Source organism: Ochotona curzoniae, unplaced genomic scaffold, assembly GCF_017591425.1.
Source record: "Ochotona curzoniae isolate NIBS_2020 unplaced genomic scaffold, NIBS_Ocur_1.0 contig_605, whole genome shotgun sequence".
Taxonomy (NCBI): Eukaryota; Metazoa; Chordata; class Mammalia; order Lagomorpha; family Ochotonidae; genus Ochotona; species Ochotona curzoniae.
Genome location: NW_024466491.1, coordinates 4,674,077 through 4,693,940, shown reverse-complemented (window position 1 = coordinate 4,693,940; position 19,864 = coordinate 4,674,077). Strand labels below are relative to the sequence as shown.

The window sequence follows — 19,864 nt, the reverse complement described above, 5'->3', positions numbered from 1 at the left end:
ACACCAGACATGTCTGGGGTTGTTGCCTTGTTAACTAATGCTGGTTCTCCTAGGGCAATGGTGATTGCTGATGAAGAAATGAGGGTAAGAAAAGATCCATTCCAACAGACAACGAGAGGCATTCGTTGCCTGGAATAACTATAGCCAACTTTGTAGCATTTGGAGATTTGGGGAAATAGAGGAAAATTTTTCTGTGTGGAGGGACATGGAGTGAAGTCATATCAGTTTTTCAGTGTGAGGGAGCTTGGTTATTCACAAGCTCACTACTGATTAGAGGAGGGAAAGTGACAACTCATGGCCCTGGGACAGACTCTGCAGACTGAGTCCCCACCCTGCTCATTCTGGTTGTTAAGAGATGCAACTGATTGTCCTAGTATTAACAGGAAAAGGTCAGGTGTTGGGAAAGTCTGCAAAGAAATCCTGATATTAGCAGCTGCTGGAACACACACACATCTAACAGTCTTTGCTCTCATACTGTGTTCTCACATGACTCGATGTTAGTGATGCAGTAAGAAGAGCTCTAGGAGACATCAGCTTGATAGTTACTGCATCGCCTGTGAGCTGGATGCACTCAAGGGTTCCTAGCCACTTGCCTTTTCTCCTTCAAATCTGCAATTTCTTGGTTTGCTCTCCAGTGAGAGAGTTTTATTGCTGTCTTTATTGTCTTCCTACCTACGAAGATAGACCATTGTCGATAGCCTTATTTTCTGCCATGCAGTCATTGGATGTGTATTTGCGTGAACTTCAGTGCAATGAAAATAGGCATTTAGAAGGTAGGTTGTTAGGATGCAAAATGTATGCTGCAAAAATATCTTAATCCTTATTGATAAGGTGTCATCTAAACTTGGATAACTTTATAATTCACAACATGTGTGCACAAAAATAAATAAATCCGTTAGCTGCATTTTCCAAGACATTTGATGGACCTTCTTAGTAAAATTTAAGAGGACTTGTGAAAGCTGAGATTTTTCTGTTGTCAAAATCAGCAACTCGTCTTGGGTTCCAACTCTGCTAATGTTAAATCTATAAGAATTTGATTATGCAAACTGAGTCTCAAATGTCAGTTTTTAATACATTTCCAAATTGTTCCACGTTGAGTTGTTCTTATCGCTCGTCCTCCTTTGCGATTCCTCTTTGCTTTACGTGACTGACTCATTTACTGAGAGTCATAGCACGTCTACCTTCAGCTGCATGATTTGATTGAAGATCACCTCATCTTTCATAAACAGAATTGAATCCCGTTATCCCTTAAGATACGTGGAACTACCTATTTTACACTCTTTCTTCACCTGATTTCTTGTTCATGCACTTAATTGGAAAATAAATGGTGAGTTTGTAACTACTAATGAATAGATATTTATCAAATGGTGAAGGAATAACTCATTAGATGTGACAGGGAAGTATTGAGGGTGGGAAAGAATTCTTGGCCAGTGATCCCACTTGGGAGCAAATGGCAACTGAGCCATCTCCAGATGTGGGAGATATATTTTAAATGGGAAAATATGAATTTCGGATTTCTGCTCTGATGGCTACACCTATTTTGTATGAACATAATTCAGGTTCAACTATTTCTTCCTGCTGGTAATGTACACCACATGAAACTAAGAAACCAGACTCAGCCTTCAGAATTCCTTCTCCTGGGATTCTCAGAGGACCCAGCCCTGCAGCCTCTCACCTTTGGGCTGTTCCTGTCCATGTACCTGGTCACTGTCAGTGGGAACCTGCTCATCGTCCTGGCCATCCTCTCTGACTCCCACCTCCACACACCCATGTACTTCTTCCTCGCCAACCTGTCCATGGTGGACATCTGCTTCACCTCCACCACCGTCCCCAAGATGCTGGTGAACATCCAGACGCAGAGCAGAGCCATCAGCTACGCGGGCTGCATCACACAGATGTTCTTCTTCATCATCTTTGCAGGGCAAGAAAACTTTCTCCTCACCGTGATGGCCTATGACCGGTTTGTGGCCATCTGTCACCCTCTGCACTACACGGTCATCATGCATGCCCGGCTCTGTGTGCAGCTGGTTCTGGTGTGCTGGACCACCAATGTCCTGCATGGTTTCTTACACAGCTTTCTGGTGCTCAGGCTGAGCTTCTGTGCAGATCTGGAAATCCACCACTTTTTCTGTGAGTTGAATCAGGTGGTCCATCTTGCCTGTTCTGACACCTTTCTCAATGACCTCATGATGTATCTTGCAGCTGTGCTGCTGATGGCAGGTCCTTTGTCTGGGATCCTGTACTCCTACTCCAAGATCGTCTCCTCCATCCGGGCCATCTCCTCAGCTCAGGGCAAGCATAAAGCCTTTTCCACCTGTGCTTCTCACCTCTCGGTCGTCTCCCTATTTTATGGCACAAGCATAGGTGTGTACCTCAGTGCCAGTGCGGCCCCAAAATTAGCCTCAACTGCCATGGCCTCGGTGATGTACACAGTGGTCACCCCCATGCTGAACCCCTTCATCTACAGCCTGAGGAATAAGGACATGAAGAGGGCTCTGAAAAGACTGTTGTTCCCTAAATGATAGTGGAGCCCAGGGTTGCAGCTGGGCGTTGTCAGTGACTTCATGTCTCAAGCCTCAGGGTCAGACAAGGTGATGCATTTAGAAGGGGAGGAATGGAGCTTGCTTAGTCTGCTCACTGTTTTGGCTTTTTTTTTTTTGTGATTAATTTCTCTGTGTACACTGACAATGAAAGACCCATTGCATTGCGCTGCATGTGATCTTTGATAACACATGATTTCTCTCTGACTGTCCCTTATTTTCCCACATTTATTGTCAACATGGTTCCAGAAATGCAAGAGGACTTAAAGATTTCATGGAGAAATGGAAGTAAATTGGAGGCAGTCGGTGTGCTAAGCAACTTTTACTTTGATGTGTATCTTTTCAGTGTATATACTGTTTTTTATAGTTCATGCCTATAACATTTAAATATTCTCTTTTAACTACCACATAAATTTGTCTTTTTTAGGAATTGGCTTATTTCAATACACATAATGTCCTCCAGTTGCACCAAATTGATTGCAGAAAGACAAGGTTTCATTTGCTGTTTGATATTCCAATGTGTATGTATACCAGATGACTGTTGATGGGATGTTCATTTGCATGACCATCACGCATACCCCCTCGATTGCTTGAGATTGAGTATGCAGCACTGAAATTTCCACATTTCTCAGGATACAATTTCCTATCAAATGGCATCTTATCATACTATTCAATGTTCTGTTTCTTAGCTTCGTAGTTTATTCTTCAGATAACATACATGTAAGAGTCTTTAAAATAAAAGCTTTCTGAGGACACCTACTATGGCATGGGATGCCATTTGCAAAATTTTAGGGCAGGATGAAACTCTGATCTTTGTCCGTCATTCCTATGTGCATCCCACTCCCGAATAGCATAGACTTTGGTTCCGAGATAGAGTGTGTGAGTGGTCTGTTGGTTTTCTTCTCATCTAGGATCTGCCCTGGTAACCAAACATACAATCTGCATGCTCTGACATAAGTCATTGACAAGTATAAGACTTTGTTACAATCCAAAAAATCTCATCTCTGTCTCATCTCCAAAGAAGATCCTATGCAAATACATTGCGATTAAATGTATAAGAATCAGAAAACACCTCAAATAAAGGAAGAATGATTTTTCATTTTATGTGTCTTGTGTGTGGTACTCTTCTGCTCTCCTGTGTCTGAGTAGTTTGTATTGAAAGGGCCTTGTTGGCCAAATGGAAGCCCACACTGAGCCTGGCACTGGCCTAAAACCCAATGGCATGTACAAGAACTGGGTCTTGGAGTGGATCAGGTGGAGGAACTTGGGAAACTCCTTGGTGAGTCATAGCTTCCACTGGTGAACATGTGGTCCAGACCTGGGCATCAGACAAACTGGGCAAAGTAGCTCCAACAGCTGGCTAATGTGTCAGTTGGTAATGGAATGGGGTGTACTGGGCAGGACTTAGCCCACGAGCGAAACTAGAAACCAGGATGGAGCACAAGTCATGCTGAACTAGGCTCTTGCACCTACTGGTCTGCATGAGCCAGGGACGCTAAGCCACAGTGTCTAAGACAGAGGTCAAGACAGGTGAGGGGCTGTGCCAAGGTGAGTCAGAGCAACCACTGGCATGCGTGTGATCTATAGCTGGGAATAGGCCCAGTTGGGAGCTAAGGGGACACCCTAGCTGGGCTGAGGTTCCCATCAAGGGGAGCATGAGCTGGAATGGGGGCTGTGTTCTGATTAGGAAACAGTTGTAGTCTCCCCTGGCACAAGTGTGAACTGGGACTAGACACACCAAGCCAGGCCAGACTCTAACACCATCTGGTGCTCTGGAGAACCAGGGTAGCTGTGGGACAGACTACGCCGGGTCTCAACCCCTACTGAGCTATGTGTCAGCCATATGTGGGTATGGATGAGCCGTGGCTGGGCTGAAACATCCAACAACAAGAACCAGTCAGGAAAAACCACTGTTTCTGCTAGGACAGGAGGTAAACTGAGTAGAGCTGGCTCATGGACCCCCTGGCATGCGTGAAATCTGACATTAGGAGAGGTTATGATGGAGGAGCCTGGGCCTCCTCTGGCAGGACACAGACCCAGCAGGTAAGCACAAGAAGCATGATAAGAAACAGCCCAGAACAGGCCATGGTAAGTTTCCCACTGGCATGGGTCAGGGGCAGACCAGGTTGAATCAGTTCATATCATCCACTGGCAAATCCGAGCACCAGAACAGAGTGTGGGTCAAGCCAGGTTTGGCCGCAACAAAAACCAGTGCACAATACGGAATGCCAAGGTGAAGTTACCTGTACCGGATATGACTGCAGCACCCAACCAGCATGCATGAGAACCAGGAAGGGAGGGGCGGTGCCAGCAGGGGGAATATGGGGAAGCTCCCTGGCTGGATGGCTACTCCCACTGGAGAGCATGAGCTGGGATGGGGGCAGACCAGACTAAGCAGGGCTACGATACCTGTGGGCCTCATGTAGACTAGATCAGGGAAATGACAGGCTGGGCTGATTATTCCTACGGGCACAAACAAAATTAGAGTGGGTGATGGTTGTTTGGGCTTAGCTGCAGCATCAGCTAGCAAAAGCTGGCACTGGGGGCTAATTCTGTCAAGTCAAACCACAGAACCACCTGAAGCATGCCAATAAATTTTTTTAAAGAAGGAAAAGCAGTTTACCGATCCTCTCAGGAACTGTATTCCATTTACAAACCAACGTGTGGGCCTCAAAAGATCTAGTATCGCTGGATATTCTCTAAATGGACAAAGCTGTAGCTCAGGGATGGGCAAATATGGTGCATAGACCTCTGAGAGGCTGGTGACCACAGGGAAGGTGGAACTAAGCCCTGGTTCAACCTGACCTCTTGCCTGTACTCATAGGAGAAGACAATGAATGGGACTTTCTTTCAGCCCAAACCAGCAACGCTCAGGGAAACCAAGTGTTCATGGCTGGAGTAATAAAAGGCAATGAGCCTAATGAGCCAACAGGGAGGCCTCCATCTATGCCAGCTGCCCGTCAGCCCAAGCAACGATGGCCAGCACAGGACCTGGTGGGTGCGAGCCTCTGGGAGCTGAGTCTGGCTCAACAGCAGATGCTTTGCTGCCTCGCACTAAGTTGCCACCTGGGAGGAATCAATGCTTCCACACAGCTACCTTCCTCCAGTGCTTTCCCAGGCCACAAGCCGGGAGCTGGGTGGGAAGTGGAGCTGCCGGGACTTGAACCAGTGCCCACATGGTGGTATTCTGGCACATACAAGGGGAGGATTAGCCAGCTGAGTCATTGAGCCAGGCCCTTGATCACTGTTAAACCAACGAATGAATGGATGGATGAATCTTCAGCGTGTTGACTGTATTATTGCTTCTTCTCTCCCATGATCTAGCTATTTAAATCCTCCTTACCTCACAGACAACCAGGAAATGAGCCTTTGCAGCAATGTCCACATGAATAAAATTGTGGTCATGGAGACAGAGCTCCTTGATTTTACCAGAAAGTGCTGAATGGCAACTGGCGAATGTTAGCAATGTGAATTAAGCCTCATTAGCTGTTTTAAAAACTTGAATAGAAAATACATGTGTTATTGTAAGAGCTTAGAATAACCGCTTGATTCTGCTTCTGTATATTACTTTTTGCTAGACAAATGTGAAGCTGTTTTGTGACAAGTTCCAGTTTCCAGGAATGAGCAAGGCAGCTGCAGAAATAGAAAAGGCTAAAAGAGCAAGGCAGTTACAGCAGGAATGTGAAGGACAAGAAAGCGAGGCAGTTACAGAGAGATAAAGAGTTCGAGAAAGTACCGGGTCTAGTCCTAAAAGCGAGGAATGCAGACTGTCAACAGTGGAGAAAGTGCAGACTGTTAAACAAAGTTAAGGGACCCCTCCCCCCTCCGGGCTTTCTAATCTCAAAGTGAAGACTGCCGGCTGTTATGCAAAGTTTGCGGTTTTGTCCTTTTAAGAGGTGCTTTAACCTGCTCGGGGCACGCAGACTCCTGGGTGTCTCCAGAGACTCGGTCGCCCATTCGCGAATGATCAATAAAAATCCTCGTGCTTTTTACAGCCTCTTGCCGTGACTTGTCTTGCCGAACGGGGCGGCTCCACTTCCACGGGGTTGGACTCTCCCTGAGTCTAACATAGAATGGTCCATAGTGAGAGCTCTGCATGTTAGAAAATGGCTTAGAAAATGGGGGGCGATAAATGAAATTTTGGGGATTCCTAATGAGTCATGTTTCTTTTTTTTCTTTGTATTTTTAAGAGAATTTGTTTTTCGCTTAGTCACGACTCTCTCTGAAGGACTTTGCATCTTGTGAGAATTTCGGAGATCACACCATGAAACTAGCCGACTTCCAATGGACAGCCCAAACCAATTCAGAGTTTGAGTCAAGATTTTAAATAACGATCTTTTAAATCCTACTTTTTAAAAATTAAGTGGACGAGTGCAGTTCAAATTAAGTAACTGAACTCAAAAAATGTGATGACAGTTGACATTATTTCTGCAGGAAGATGTTGGACACTCTTTTGCACCAACCTAGCGCCACGTTGATACCTCTGTTACAAATTCGACAACACCATCATAGAGAGGAAGGCTTGCTATTTTATTTGTTTATTTATTTTCTTCTCAACACGTGGTGGACTGTGCCTAAAGGGATGTATAATGGAAACATAGTGAAAATAAATATGTCCATAGGTAGAAACAGAGAGAAGCACGTCCCCGTGCATGCCGTACAGGGATGGACTCACAGTGAAACGACAGGTCATCTCCTACGCTGGTGGGAGGCTCCTCAATGGCAGTGTGAGAGACTTCTGAGGGCACACGCAAGGCATCCATCGAAAGACTGGAGGGGAGAATGATGGGGTGGTGGGGAGGCAGGGGAAAGCTCAATGCCTTCTAAACTGTAAACTGTGTCATAAAAAAAAAAAAATTTACTGCAGGAAAACTGTGGCTAGTGCTACCAAATTCCCAGTACTAACAGCCTTTTCTCTACTACAAATACTGCCGATGACCTTGACGGCCGTGTGTGTGTCTATCTATAAAAGCAAAAAACAGACAAACATGCATGTGCCTGTCAGGTAAACAAGAGCATTATGATGACATGTGATAAGCATTATCCCTATAACATATGTACCATCCTATGAGAAAATGGATACTAGGAAATATTTCTGTTCCAATGTCTGGAAACATATTTAGAAATAAAGATTGAATGGCTCATACTGAAAATAACAAGCCTTAATGTTATAATGCTATAAGCCTACACAGAGAGGATGAAATGAAGCATTGTAGACGCCCAGGAACAGACAACAGCCCAAGTTCTACTTTTGCAATGTGGTCAGAAAAATCACAGTTTTGCTTCCGAGAATAGAAGCCTACAATTATAGAAACTTGCTGAGCTATGCAGACATGGATCCTCTTAGGGTTCACCCCGCCCCAAAGAGTTTTTTCAGGGCCCTCTTGACATCTTTATTCCTCAGGCTGTAGATGAAGGGGTTCAGCATGGGGGTGACCACAGTGTACAACACCGAGGCTCTTGCAGTGGAGTGTGAGTCATGGGTTAGAGCAGAATTAAGGTACACACCTAGACCAGTGCAATAAAATAAGGAAACAACGCAGAGGTGAGAGGCACAGGTGGAAAAGGCTTTATACTTGCCCTGAGCTGAGGAGATGGCCCGGATGGAGGAGACGATCTTAGAGTAAGAGTACAGGATCCCAGCCAGGGGGCCTGCTGCCAACAATATGAGTGTAATATACATAACCATGTCATTAAGGAAGGTGTCAGAACAGGCCAGTTGAGCCACCTCATTCAGCTCACAGAAATAGTGAGGGATTTCCACAGCTGTGCAGAAGGTCAGCCGCAGCAGCATCAAGCTTTGAAATATTGCATTCAGAACACTGATAACCCAGGCAACAAGAAGCAGCTGCGCACAGAGCCAGGGGCTCATGATGACCGTGTAGTGCAGGGGGTGACAGATGGCCACAAAGCGGTCATAGGCCATCATCAGTAGAATGAAGTTGTCCAACTCCACAAAAAGCAAGAAGAAGTGAATCTGTGTGATGCAGCCCGCGTAGCTGATGGCTCTGCTCTGCGTCTGGATGTTCACCAGCATCTTGGGGACGGTGGTGGAGGTGAAGCAGATGTCCACCATGGACAGGTTGGCGAGGAAGAAGTACATGGGTGTGTGGAGGTGTGGGTCAGAGAGGATGGCCAGGACGATGAGCAGGTTGCCACCCACTGTGCCCATGGAGGTGGACAGGAACAGCCCAAAGATGAGAGGCAGCAGGGCTGGGTCCTCTGAGAGTCCCAGGAGAAGGAATCCTGAATGTTGGGTTTCATTGCCTGGTGCCATTTGCTTCAGATGACTACCAGCTGAAGGTAGAAAAAAAATGGCAATTTCATACACGTTCATCATACAGCTAAAATACTAAGATCTAGTTTTAGCAGTCGGAAAACTCAGGTTGCATGTTGTGTGTGGATGAAACCCATTTAGAGGATTTGCTATCAGTACAGTTTTGTGTTGGGCTATTGCCTTGTCTACTGTTCCAGTTCCACTTAAAAACTTTCCCTTACAGGCTGTGGCTAATGGCTCAGTGAGTCGGGCTGCTGTCACTGTGGGAGACGTGGAGTCCTGGGCTCCAGGCTCTCGCTGGAGTTTGAGTGTCACAGGTGCTAGGGAGTGACCCAGAATTCATGAACACTCTCTCTTTTCCGTCTCTGTGCATCTCACTATAAATCTATCAAATATGTATCTATAGACAGGTAATTAGAAGATTGGTAGAAATATAGAGAGACAGATATTCTCATGCCTTTTTGTCCCCCCACAGCCACCTTACATTTTTTTTTACCTCCTCCTTAATCCCAAAGACATTTGGATCTGTGATCAGCTTTTTTCGGAGCCACTTTCTGCTCCATTCCCTACCCTGTCTCAGGTGACAACCGTCCTCTCGCTGTCAACAGTGAGTCCTCTGTTATGAGTTTGAAAGGTCATGGTTCATTACCGCCACAAATGTGTGCAATCAGTGGTTATTGGGTGAGCAAACCCCGGCACTAACCTTCACAGTGAGTAGACTGCACCGGCCATGCACCGGCCTCAGGTAAGCGTGTTCGCCCTCTTTTTCTTAGAGCTAGACCTCTGGGATTCTGAGACACGCCTGCTTAGGTTCTCCCAGCGTCCACTTCTATATGGACGTGTGACTGTCCCCTGATGATGGACACTGATGATGGGAACTGAGCGCTGTCACGGACAAGGCAGCAAGAAGGAAGGCGTCCCTGCGTCAGAGCAAGACTCCAAACACAACCACCACATCCAGTCCAGCCCTGGGTACACTCTGACAGCAACACAAGGTGAATTTACAGCCCGTGTCTCTTCTCATTAAGCACATCTCCCTCGTGATGTTCCACCCTCAAAGCGCCTGATGGCCCCGTGGAGAACGTGGTCTGGGCAGGAGCAACCATTCCTGCTGAATCTGCGTTCCCAGGGGAGCAGCTGGGAAGACTGGTGACTCTGTTCTGATGATTCCTTCTGTGTCATCATCGCTCCCTCCCACAGGTCAGTCTCCTGGGAGTGCTGCTGTGCTGAGCTGAAGTTCTCTTCCGTGCAGGATGAAAAGTATCTTGACGAGGTCTCCAACGTCTTCCACTCGAGGATTCTGATGGGGACGTGTCTGCGGGCACTCCGGATGATTCTTCACTTCTTGAGAGTTAGAATCCTTATGACAGGAGCAGCACTGTCCTATTGTTTGTCGTTGTGGAAGGACTGTGAATGTGTTATTTGTTTGTATATTTTTTTTTTCACTTGACCGATCATTTGGGGAGGGAGAGATGTGATGTTTCTGCACATGTACGCATTGCACATGATCCAGTCACCTGCCCATCCTTTGGTGCAAACACGGATTATTCCTTTGACTTGGACACAAAATCCTCTCTCAGAGCTGTGTTGGGTTACCCAGTGTATTGGTGTTACCTGTCATCAACTTCCTGACACCAGAACCTACTCCCCTTGTGCACCCAAGAATGACCTCTGCCCATTTCCGCTCCAGCACACACTCGCTGCCCTGTCCTAGCACTGTATCCCACCGTTCACTTCGAGGAAATCAGCTGACTCTGCTTGAGTGAGACCGTGTGGAATCTGCCGTTCTGTGCTTGGCTGATTTCAGTTCTCACGATGTCTTCCAAAAGGATGGAATTTCATTTCTCTGTATGACTTCAAAATCTTGTATGTACCATGATGCAAATTTCTAAAGGCAAAGAATCACGGAGATGTACAGAAGCAGAAGTTTCCATCCATTGGTTAGGCTTGCAACAGCCCAGGGAGCTGGGCTGTGTGTGGGGGGGGCAGACTCTAGTATATACATGGTATTTTCCAGTGTTTGGCAAAACAAACAAAAAAACAAGAAATGGCATTGGGATCCCAGCAATTAGAACTTGAAAACCCTTCAGGTATCGCAAAGTGCAGGGAGCTTAACGAGTGCACTGCATATTGGAGCAACAGTTAGACAACTGGAAACTCGGTGTAATGTATGCAAGAATGTTCCAGTTGAAGAAGCACAGCATGAGACTCTGTGGGATGGAGTCTCGTTACTACGGAAGCAACTTCAGTCCCAGATCAATGTACTCACTGACGGTGTCCTTTTTAAAATATTTATTTATTTATTTATTTATTTATTTGAAAGTCAGATATACAGAGAACAGGAGAGACAGAGAGGAAGCTCTTCTGTCTGTTGATTCACTCCCCAAGCAGCCACAACAGCTGGTAGCTGTTCCGAAGCCAGAAGCCTTTTCCAGGTCTCCTATGTGGATACAGGGTCTTTGGGCCGTCCTCCACTGCTTTCCCAGGCCACAGGCAGGGAGCTGGATGGGAAGTGGGGCTGCCAGGATTAGAACCGGCGCCCATATGGGATCGCGGGCATGCAAGGCGAGGACCTTAACCACTGCGCCATCACACCAGACCCAACAATGTCCTTCTTAAAGAGTCTCTTCAGAGCTCTCTTCATGTCTGTGTTCCTCAGGCTGTAGATGAAGGGGTTCAGCATGGGGGTGACCACGGTGTACATCACCGAGGCCATGGCAGTGGACTGTGGATTGCGGGTTGCTGCAGAACTAAAGTACACACCCAAGCAGGTGCCATAAAATAGGGAGACGACCGAGAGGTGAGAAGCACAGGTGGAAAAGGCTTTATACTTGCCCTGAGCTGAGGAGATGGCCCGGATGGAGGAGAGGATCCTAGAGTAGGAGTATAAGACCCCAGAGAGAGGACCTCCACCCAATAGCACTGCTGCAAAATAGATGACCACATCGTTAATCAAAGGTGTCAGAACAGGCGCTGTGGACCACCTGGTTCAACTCACAGAAGAAGTGTGGGATTTCCAGATCTGCACAGAAGCTCAGCCGCAGCACCATGAAGCTTTGCAACAGGGAATGCAGAGCGCTGATGACGCCAGAGACCACAAGCAGCTGCGCACAGAGCCGGGGGCTCATGATGACCGTGTAGTACAGGGGGTGACAGATGGCCACAAACCGGTCATAGGCCATCACGGCCAGCAGAAAGTCATCCAACCCTGTGAAGAATGTGAAGTAGAACATCTGTGTGATGCAGCCCACGTAGCTGATGGCTCTGCTCTGCGTCTGGATGTTCACCAGCATCTTGGGGACGGTGGTGGAGGTGAAGCAGATGTCCACCATGGACAGGTTGGCGAGGAAGAAGTACATGGGCGTGTGGAGGTGGGAGTCAGAGAGGATGGCCAGGACGATGAGCAGGTTCCCACTGACAGTGACCAGGTACATGGAGAGGAACAGCCCAAAGGTGAGAGGCTGCAGGGCTGGGTCCTCTGAGAGTCCCAGGAGAAGGAATCCTGATGGCTGTGTTTCATTGCCTGGTTCCATTTGACTGAGATTGACTACCAGCTAAGGGAAAAATAGAAAGACTTTTTTTTTTTAATTAATTATATGGCATTATATGACACAGTTTCATAGGCTCTGGGATTCTCCCTACCCGTCCCCAAACCTTCCCCCTGTGGTGGATTCCTCCACCTTGTTGCAGTTTACAGTTCAAATTCAGTCAAGATTCTTACATTGCAAACATATACCAAACATAGAGTCCAGCATCTCATTGTCCAGATAATTCATCGGTTTCTTGGGGAGACCATCTCTGGTCTGACGGTAGGCCAGCAGAGTATCATCCCAATCAATTAAAAGCCCCAGCATAACATCAACAACAATTTACAACATTACGGAATTAATTGGCATGGTATTGAGTGACCAATATGTTAAAAAGATGCAAGTACTTAACCACATCCTGTGCCTACTTCATTGACATTTCAATTTGAGTTTATATACAACCAGCTTCTGTACACCATTAAATGGCAATAGGGTACGATTCAGCTGTCTTGTGTCTATTTTCATTTTAGTATTTAGCAGTTTATAGTGTTAATTATCATGTTTATAGTATAATTTTGCTGAACCTGGCAGTTTTTAAGGTAGTCTAAACTGGCTTATAACTCTAACAAGGCACATGTCAACAGTTTAGGTGCAGAACAGTTTTAGGAGGGGTGTGCAGAGAAATCTCCAATACCCTAGTGAGGAGTAACTAATCATTTGTGTCCTACCTGGTAAGGTATATGTGAATCCACGCTGACCGTTTCCTGTCTGATTCTAAGCTTTTCTTGTTGTTCTCCGTCTATCTATTCCAGTTTGTTTGTTTGTTTGTTTTGAGGGGTTTCCGGAGCGATCCTGATGGGACTGTATCTCATGCAGTAAGATATTGTGATGTAACCAATGAATGTACAATCAATGTGAGTCAGACTGCTTATGATCAACATCAAAGAATTGTAAAACCTGATATACTTTTAAGACCCTAAGCGACTTGGAAAGAGGGGCGGGAGAGCAGAGAAATCTTCCATCTCCTTAGAAAATGTGAGGAAAACGTGAAGCATAACCTATCAGGAACATAACAGATATCTTGTAGACAACAGACTCGAATCAGCGTTAGACAATAGTAAAACTACAAAGACATATGGGGGGAATTAGGAGCGATCCTGACAACCTCTTAACAGGAGATCATATGCACAAAACAGAGTGGGGGACCCCAGACTGGAGCAGGTGGACAGGAGGAGGCTTGTATCCCAACCCTGAAGACTCCCAGATAATCACCAAGGACTATTGGCCAGCAAGGACTACACCCCAACTGCCAAGGAGACCATGGGGAAGTGCAGTGCCTTCGGAGGTCAAGAACTCTAAGGACACCCACCCCAATCTGGATCTACCACACAGGATGGAAGAAGCCCAAATCCTTCCTTGCAGGATCCAAGGTCATAAGAACGACAGCCAGGAGCCCGAAGCATTCTGCAGAAACAGAAGAACAGTAAACTTCCTTTGGGACTAGGGAGGGGAGCGTTCTCTGGTCATTGCTTGGTTCCAACTCTGGGTCCCTACCCTCTATTAGAAGACAATTCTTAACACAGAGTCATTCTTCATTCAGGTGAGTGCTACTTTTTTTTAAAAAAAAAAATTTATCACTTTGAACATGGGTTTCCATATTTTGTGCAGGATCCTATTTAGGAAACTGTTAACGTCTGTGAGAACAGTTTCCATTCAGGACCTCCATGGTTCTCTCCCAGCTCTGTTCTGGGAGGCAATAGGTGCTGATCGAATTAGTGGGGTCGCATTCACTGTGTGCCCGGAACTCTGGGATCCCGTTTGGCTTGAATTAGCCTTCCTTGTTGTACAAGCACTGGAGACATGCACCAGCATAAGGGAACTCTCTCCTTGTGTCTACATCTGTCTCTTCCCCAAAAAAATCAAAACAAGTGATAAAATACCTCCATCGACTCTGCATCCTCACCACTTCCATCCTGTTCTTCCCCCTGTACCCCTAACTGCAGGAGATCTGCGTACCTAATCGGAAGCACTTCCTGACGCTCAATCTGTGCTCTGTAATCAGTGCATTGGAAACCAAGAACCCTGTGTATGTATGTATCTTTTTCCTCCAGACCACAGACCAACAGTCCGATTAACCCGGTGAGGAAGCAGTGTTGACCGGGTGACTGGTTCAAGCATCAGGTGGCCCCGGTTCAATGCTCTTAGTTATCATTCCCCCCTGCCCGCCCGCCCGCTGCTCCCCTGCAGCACCGACAACGTTCCAAGGCTCACCTGGGTGGGTTCTCCAGGAGGAGGGTCTCCGTGTGGAGGTGCGATTCCTCCCTGGAGGCTGGTGATGGAGAATGGGGGTCAGTCTCCCTCTACTCCTCATTCCCCAGCAGCAGGGCAAAGCATGAGTTGGGGGTCAGACCAGGATTCCCAGAGCAACTGACTTGCCCCATCCAGGTTGGCGTGGCATCTGTGCAGGCTGGTAACAGAGGGTGAATTTATGTCCCCATCTCTGCTCACTAGGCTCATCTCCCTCTTGGTGTCGCGGACTCCAATCACCTGATTTCCTTGGAGACGCCAGCCTGGGAAGGAAGAGACCTTCTTGCTGAGTCTCTGTTCCCAGGAGACCAGGAGAGAAGCCAGCTGAAATGATTCCTTCTCTCTGAGCTGTCCTACCTCCCAGTGGCCCAATCTCGCAGCACTAGACCTTTCTGGAGCTGAAGCGTTCTCTTGAGTCTCAGAGGGAAGAAGTCCCACCTGTGTGGGCCAAGCTGTTTCCTTGATGTGAAACTCACGGCCCTTCCGCCAGTAAGCACCAGTTTATGTCACATAATCAGAGATGTTGCTAGTTACCATTATGGGATGTCTGCGCGTTGGAACAGGTGCACTTATTCGTATATTAGTTCTTATTGACACAATATGTGGGTACAGGGTGATGACTGACATGATCAAACAAAGGTAATTAGAATGTCGATGATTTATCACTTGCTTGAGCTGGATTTTTTTTTTTTTTTTTTTTTTTTTTGCGTTGCTGAAGTTGTTCTGGCTGAATTCAATTTTAAATACTTATATACTTTTAAGGCAGGGGCACCCACAACAATTCAGGGAGACAGAGATAAAGAGGCAGAGAATTTGCTGCTTACTAGTTACCAAATGAACACAGCAGCTCAGTTGCAAGCAGGCTGTCACCAGCATGCCAGCATTCCTCCTACATTTCCACATGGACAGCAGGAGGGACCCAAGGGATTCAGCCACTGCTTTATGCCCGTTGGAACTGGAGTACCAACAGAGGGAGAGATACAGAGAGATCTTCCACCCGTTGGTAGATTCCCGAAATGGCTGCAAGAGCTGGAGCTGGGCTGATTGAAGTCAGGAGCAAGGAGCTCCTTGCAGGTCTCCCACGTGGGTGCAGGTGCCAACCACGTGTCCCGACCTCTGCTGCTTCAGAGACACACTAGTGTACTGTGTCAGCGCGTTCCCTGTAAGGCCAGACAAGGGGCGACAAAACCTTTGAGCTGTGGAATGTCCTGGAACAACTGTATTTCCCTTTCTTTTTACGATTTAATGTGGATGTCCCACCGTGGCATGGGGCCGGTGCCAAAAAGTACCTAAAATTAATTTTTGTCTTAAAAACATTCACTTATGTTTTTATTTACAGAAAGGACACACTGGGACAAAAATATCCTTCTTAAAGCTGTCCGACTTTTAATTGTAGGATGTGAAATTTGAAAACATTTGTCCAACGTTCTAGAATTTTCTCAGAAAATTTCATGTTGTGGCTCTTTTCCACATATCCCTTAGCTGGGGCCTCCTGAAGAGTGGCTGCAGAAGGAAGATCTGTTTCTCTTTCTCACCTCTCCGTAAATCTGCCTTTTCAATAATACATGAACTACAACAACAACAACAAACCCACTGTGATTTGTGCTCATGTGTTAACTGACAATAGATGTACTTGTATTTCTGCACTCAGGAATCATGAGAGATGGGACTGTTCACCAGGTAAAATTGTGCAATTGTAAAGTTGGTTTCTCTTCTTCCTCTGGCCTTAGGGGGATTTCAAGCAAGAATGTTCCTGCAGGATCTCATTCCACCCTTTTCGTGGCCTTTGGGTATCAAAGTGGTTCCTTGATAAGGTCTCTGCCCACATCTCACGGGAACTCCTGCTTGGGTCTTGCTGTCCATGGAGTTGGATGACATGATGGCACCTGCGGCTGGTGAGAATGACAAGCAAAACATGTTTTCAACCTTGTGTTTTTCACCTGGATAGGAGCCCTCACCCGCATGGCTCCAGGGCCAGGAGGCTCTTCATTCCTCCAGGGAGTCGGTGAGCTGTCAGCTGCAAGAGTATTAGAGTGGCCCTGCAGTCCACAGGCCACACACACTCAGACACACACGCATACGCACACGCACACACAGGCTGTACGCATGCACCTGCCTGCCCCTGCCTGTTCCCCGGCCCTGCCTCTTGGCACTTTGCTGCACAAAATCCCAGATGCTTCCTCTGCTGTTGCTCCTTCTCATCCTGCAGCTTCCCTGCGCTGTGTGCCAGCCGCAAGACCCCGTCTGCTTTGATGTCAACGACCGCAGTGATTCCAAGGATGGAGACGTGTTGCTCACTGCTTTCTTGCCCGTCTGTTTATACTCCATATCCAAGCTCCCCATCCAGCATGAAGACGGCCTCCATTTCAGAAGGTAAGCATCCATTGAGTCTTTTCCTTTTTTTCCCCTCGGAGGTCCCAGTGGTTACCTGTCAGGTCCCTGCAGGTGGTGAGATCAACGCACTAGGTGTGCCTGCGTGGGCTATGCCCAGCCTCCTGCTCCGAGGCGTGGTGACCTCAGCTGGGGTCTCATGAACACAGTGCCTCTTGGTCCATGTCTCTGAGGTGTTGAGTAAACAGTTCTGCGTGGTCCAGGAGGGACAGCGATGCTGGTTAGGCTTCCTGGCCGCTGCACTCCAAGGACCTCAGCCCAGGGCTCTCCCAGCTCTGCCTTGGCACCACATGTTCTTAGTCACCTAGCTCCTCCACGCAGGATGCACCACGTTTCTACTCAGCGCTACATACTGAAGAACTCGCTCGGGGTTACCTTGACTGGGGAACAAAAGCTGTTTGCTCGGGTGCTGGCTGGGAGCAGACCTGGGAGTTGGGGATGTTGGTGCTGGCTGGTGTGCTCACAGCCCCTGCCATCTCTTTGCCCTGGGAAACAATGGGTGCACTGTTGTGAGTGAACTCAGAGCCAAGGAGAGCCCAACACACTCAGGAACAATGAGTCAAATGAGTAAGAAATGGCCGTGACCCTCACCTTTCACAGCGGCACGGCTTGGGCAACCTTTCCCCAAGAGGAGGGTTTGACAGTCTGAGGGAGCAGCCGACGTGTTTCTGGCCACAGGAGACCTGTCCACCTCTGCCAGCCAAAACACCGAGCTGTGTTAATGGAGGGAGGAATGCGAGGACCTTCCTTCATGGGGAAGAGTGGGTGCTGAACACTGCACCACCTCCTGAAACCCCCTCCCCAGGCCATGTGCACTCAGGGTGGACAGCAGAATTCTCCCTGACACAGGGTCATCTCGGGCACAGGGACACTGAGTCTCCTCACAACGTGCTCTGGGAAGGTGTCCTTCCTGGCCGACAGTCACAGGCTGCCCTGCACACTCCTCCACCGATTAACCAATGCCCAATGCGGCTCGGGCTCTGTTGTGTGTGGGATCTGAACTAGGAACACCCTAAGTTTTGATGGCATTTTCTAAAAGCAAAGATAAGTGAGCCCTGTGGGATGGCTCAGGTTCCTGCTTCCTATTTGTGCTATTGGTATAGCTAATAGAAATTTACTTTTATTTTCAAGGCAGAAGTACCGAGTCCTCCATTAACATGTGAAAAGTAGGCTTGATTTAACCTGTAATTTTTGTTTGGTTGTTTGGTATTTTTTGAACCTGTCATTGATACTATCTCAACCCAGGTGTTTCAAAGAATGGAACTTGCATTATTTTTAACATATTGTTTACTCAATACTATGTCAATTAATTCCATAATGTTGTATATTGATGCTGAGGTTTTGTTGGGGCTTTTAACTGACCGGAACTTTACTCTGTTAGTTCTACCTTCAGACCAGAGAAGGTCTCCCCAAGAGGCCACTGAACTTATCTGGACAATAAGATGCTGGAATTTATGCTAGGTATATGCTTGTAATGAAGGAATCTTAACTGAACTTGAACTGTGGTTATGCAGCAAGGTGGAGGAATCCACTATGGGGGGAGAGGTATGGGAGGGGTGGGAGGAATCTCCAGTGCCTATAAAACTGTATCACATAACACAATGTTAATAACAATTAAAAAATCTAGACTCAGAGCCAATAGATACTGTCATAGATTTATTATAATGCAAAAGAACAAATCTCACACAACATACTGCACAAAACATCCTTGAGTGCGCTACTCCCTCTGAGTTGCCTGTTCCCAGATGCGTTTGTCCCGATGAGGCTCCAGGTGCTGTGGCGAATCCAGCATTGGGACAGGGCTTCAGTGTGTTCAGGATGCCCATTCACCTTCTGCCCTCGCCCGGATGGCTCTGCTGTTCTACAACATGTCAGGGCAGGAAGCCAAGAGGGTATTTGGATTCTTACATGCTAGGGCCCGTGCACTTGTGGGAGGACCCAGGGCTTTTTCTTATCCGGGAGCCTGTTGATAGTTACTGCCTTTTCAGCCTCCCCAGGCAGGCTTGCAGAGCCCACGTGCACGCCTGCCTGGACATTTTCAGAACAACCTTCCCAGCCCTCCCATGCCCTTGCTTCTGTTGTCAACACCAGGAGCCTCTGCCCAGCAGGGGAAGGAGAGGTTCCCCATGAGACAACACAAGTCACAGGAACTGCATCTGGGGCTGACTATGCCCTGACCCTGACATTGCTTCTTCCCGTCTGTGGCAGAGACAGGGAGTCTAAGATGGGGGACCCTGCATAGGTCTCAAATGTGTGTGGACAGGTGTCTAGAAAGCTGCCCCTCGGGCATACCTAGGCCAGATGTGCACACCATGTGTGTTTAACCTGCTCCATGGCCTGATGCTTCAGCAAAGCAGGTGTCTGTCTGTGTGGAGATGCTATGTGGTCCAATCAAATAAGTGATTGAGAACAAACTGTGTTCATATGAATAGCTGTGCCAGCCACATTGTGAAGGAAGTTCCTAGCAGTTGTCCTTGAACGCACAGACTATCATGTTCTCTCTTTGTGTGAAAGTCAGACAGAGCAAGAGTCCAGAATGCTCTCTCATCTGTGGCTCACCCTCCAGATCCCTGCAGATGTGGGGACTGTGCAGGGAAAAGCCATGAGCCAGGAGACAAGTCAGCTCTCCCACGTGGGTGTCAGGGGCCGAGCCACTTGCACTGTTCGCTGAGGCCACTGGGAAGGTGAATTCTGGAGCAGAGTCTGAGCCTGGCCCAGGGTTAAGCTGATGCCAAGCTGGAAGCCATGAGCTTCTTTCACATTTTGCAAGTGTGTACAGGGTCGCAAGGGCTTGAGCCTGAAACCACTGCTGCCTTCCAGGG

At 47.5% G+C, this 19,864-nt stretch overlaps 2 protein-coding genes and 1 pseudogene across 2 annotated transcripts; 1 reads left to right on the top strand and 2 right to left on the bottom strand.

The window, feature by feature from the left end:
- The first annotated feature begins 1,595 nt into the window (after window positions 1-1,595).
- On the top strand, window positions 1,596-7,367 carry LOC121163019 (putative olfactory receptor 7A2). The gene is made up of 2 exons (XM_040990248.1): window positions 1,596-2,506; window positions 7,310-7,367. The coding sequence occupies exons 1-2, from the start codon at window positions 1,596-1,598 to the stop codon at window positions 7,365-7,367; spliced, it is 969 nt and encodes a 322-aa protein (XP_040846182.1).
- Window positions 7,368-7,890: 523 nt separating this feature from the next.
- Window positions 7,891-8,817, bottom strand: LOC121163018 (olfactory receptor 7A17-like). Its single transcript, XM_040990245.1, has one exon. The coding sequence runs from the start codon at window positions 8,815-8,817 to the stop codon at window positions 7,891-7,893; it is 927 nt and encodes a 308-aa protein (XP_040846179.1).
- A 576-nt stretch (window positions 8,818-9,393) lies between these two features.
- On the bottom strand, window positions 9,394-12,350 carry LOC121163017 (annotated as a pseudogene).
- Between the last annotated feature and the right edge of the window lie 7,514 nt (window positions 12,351-19,864).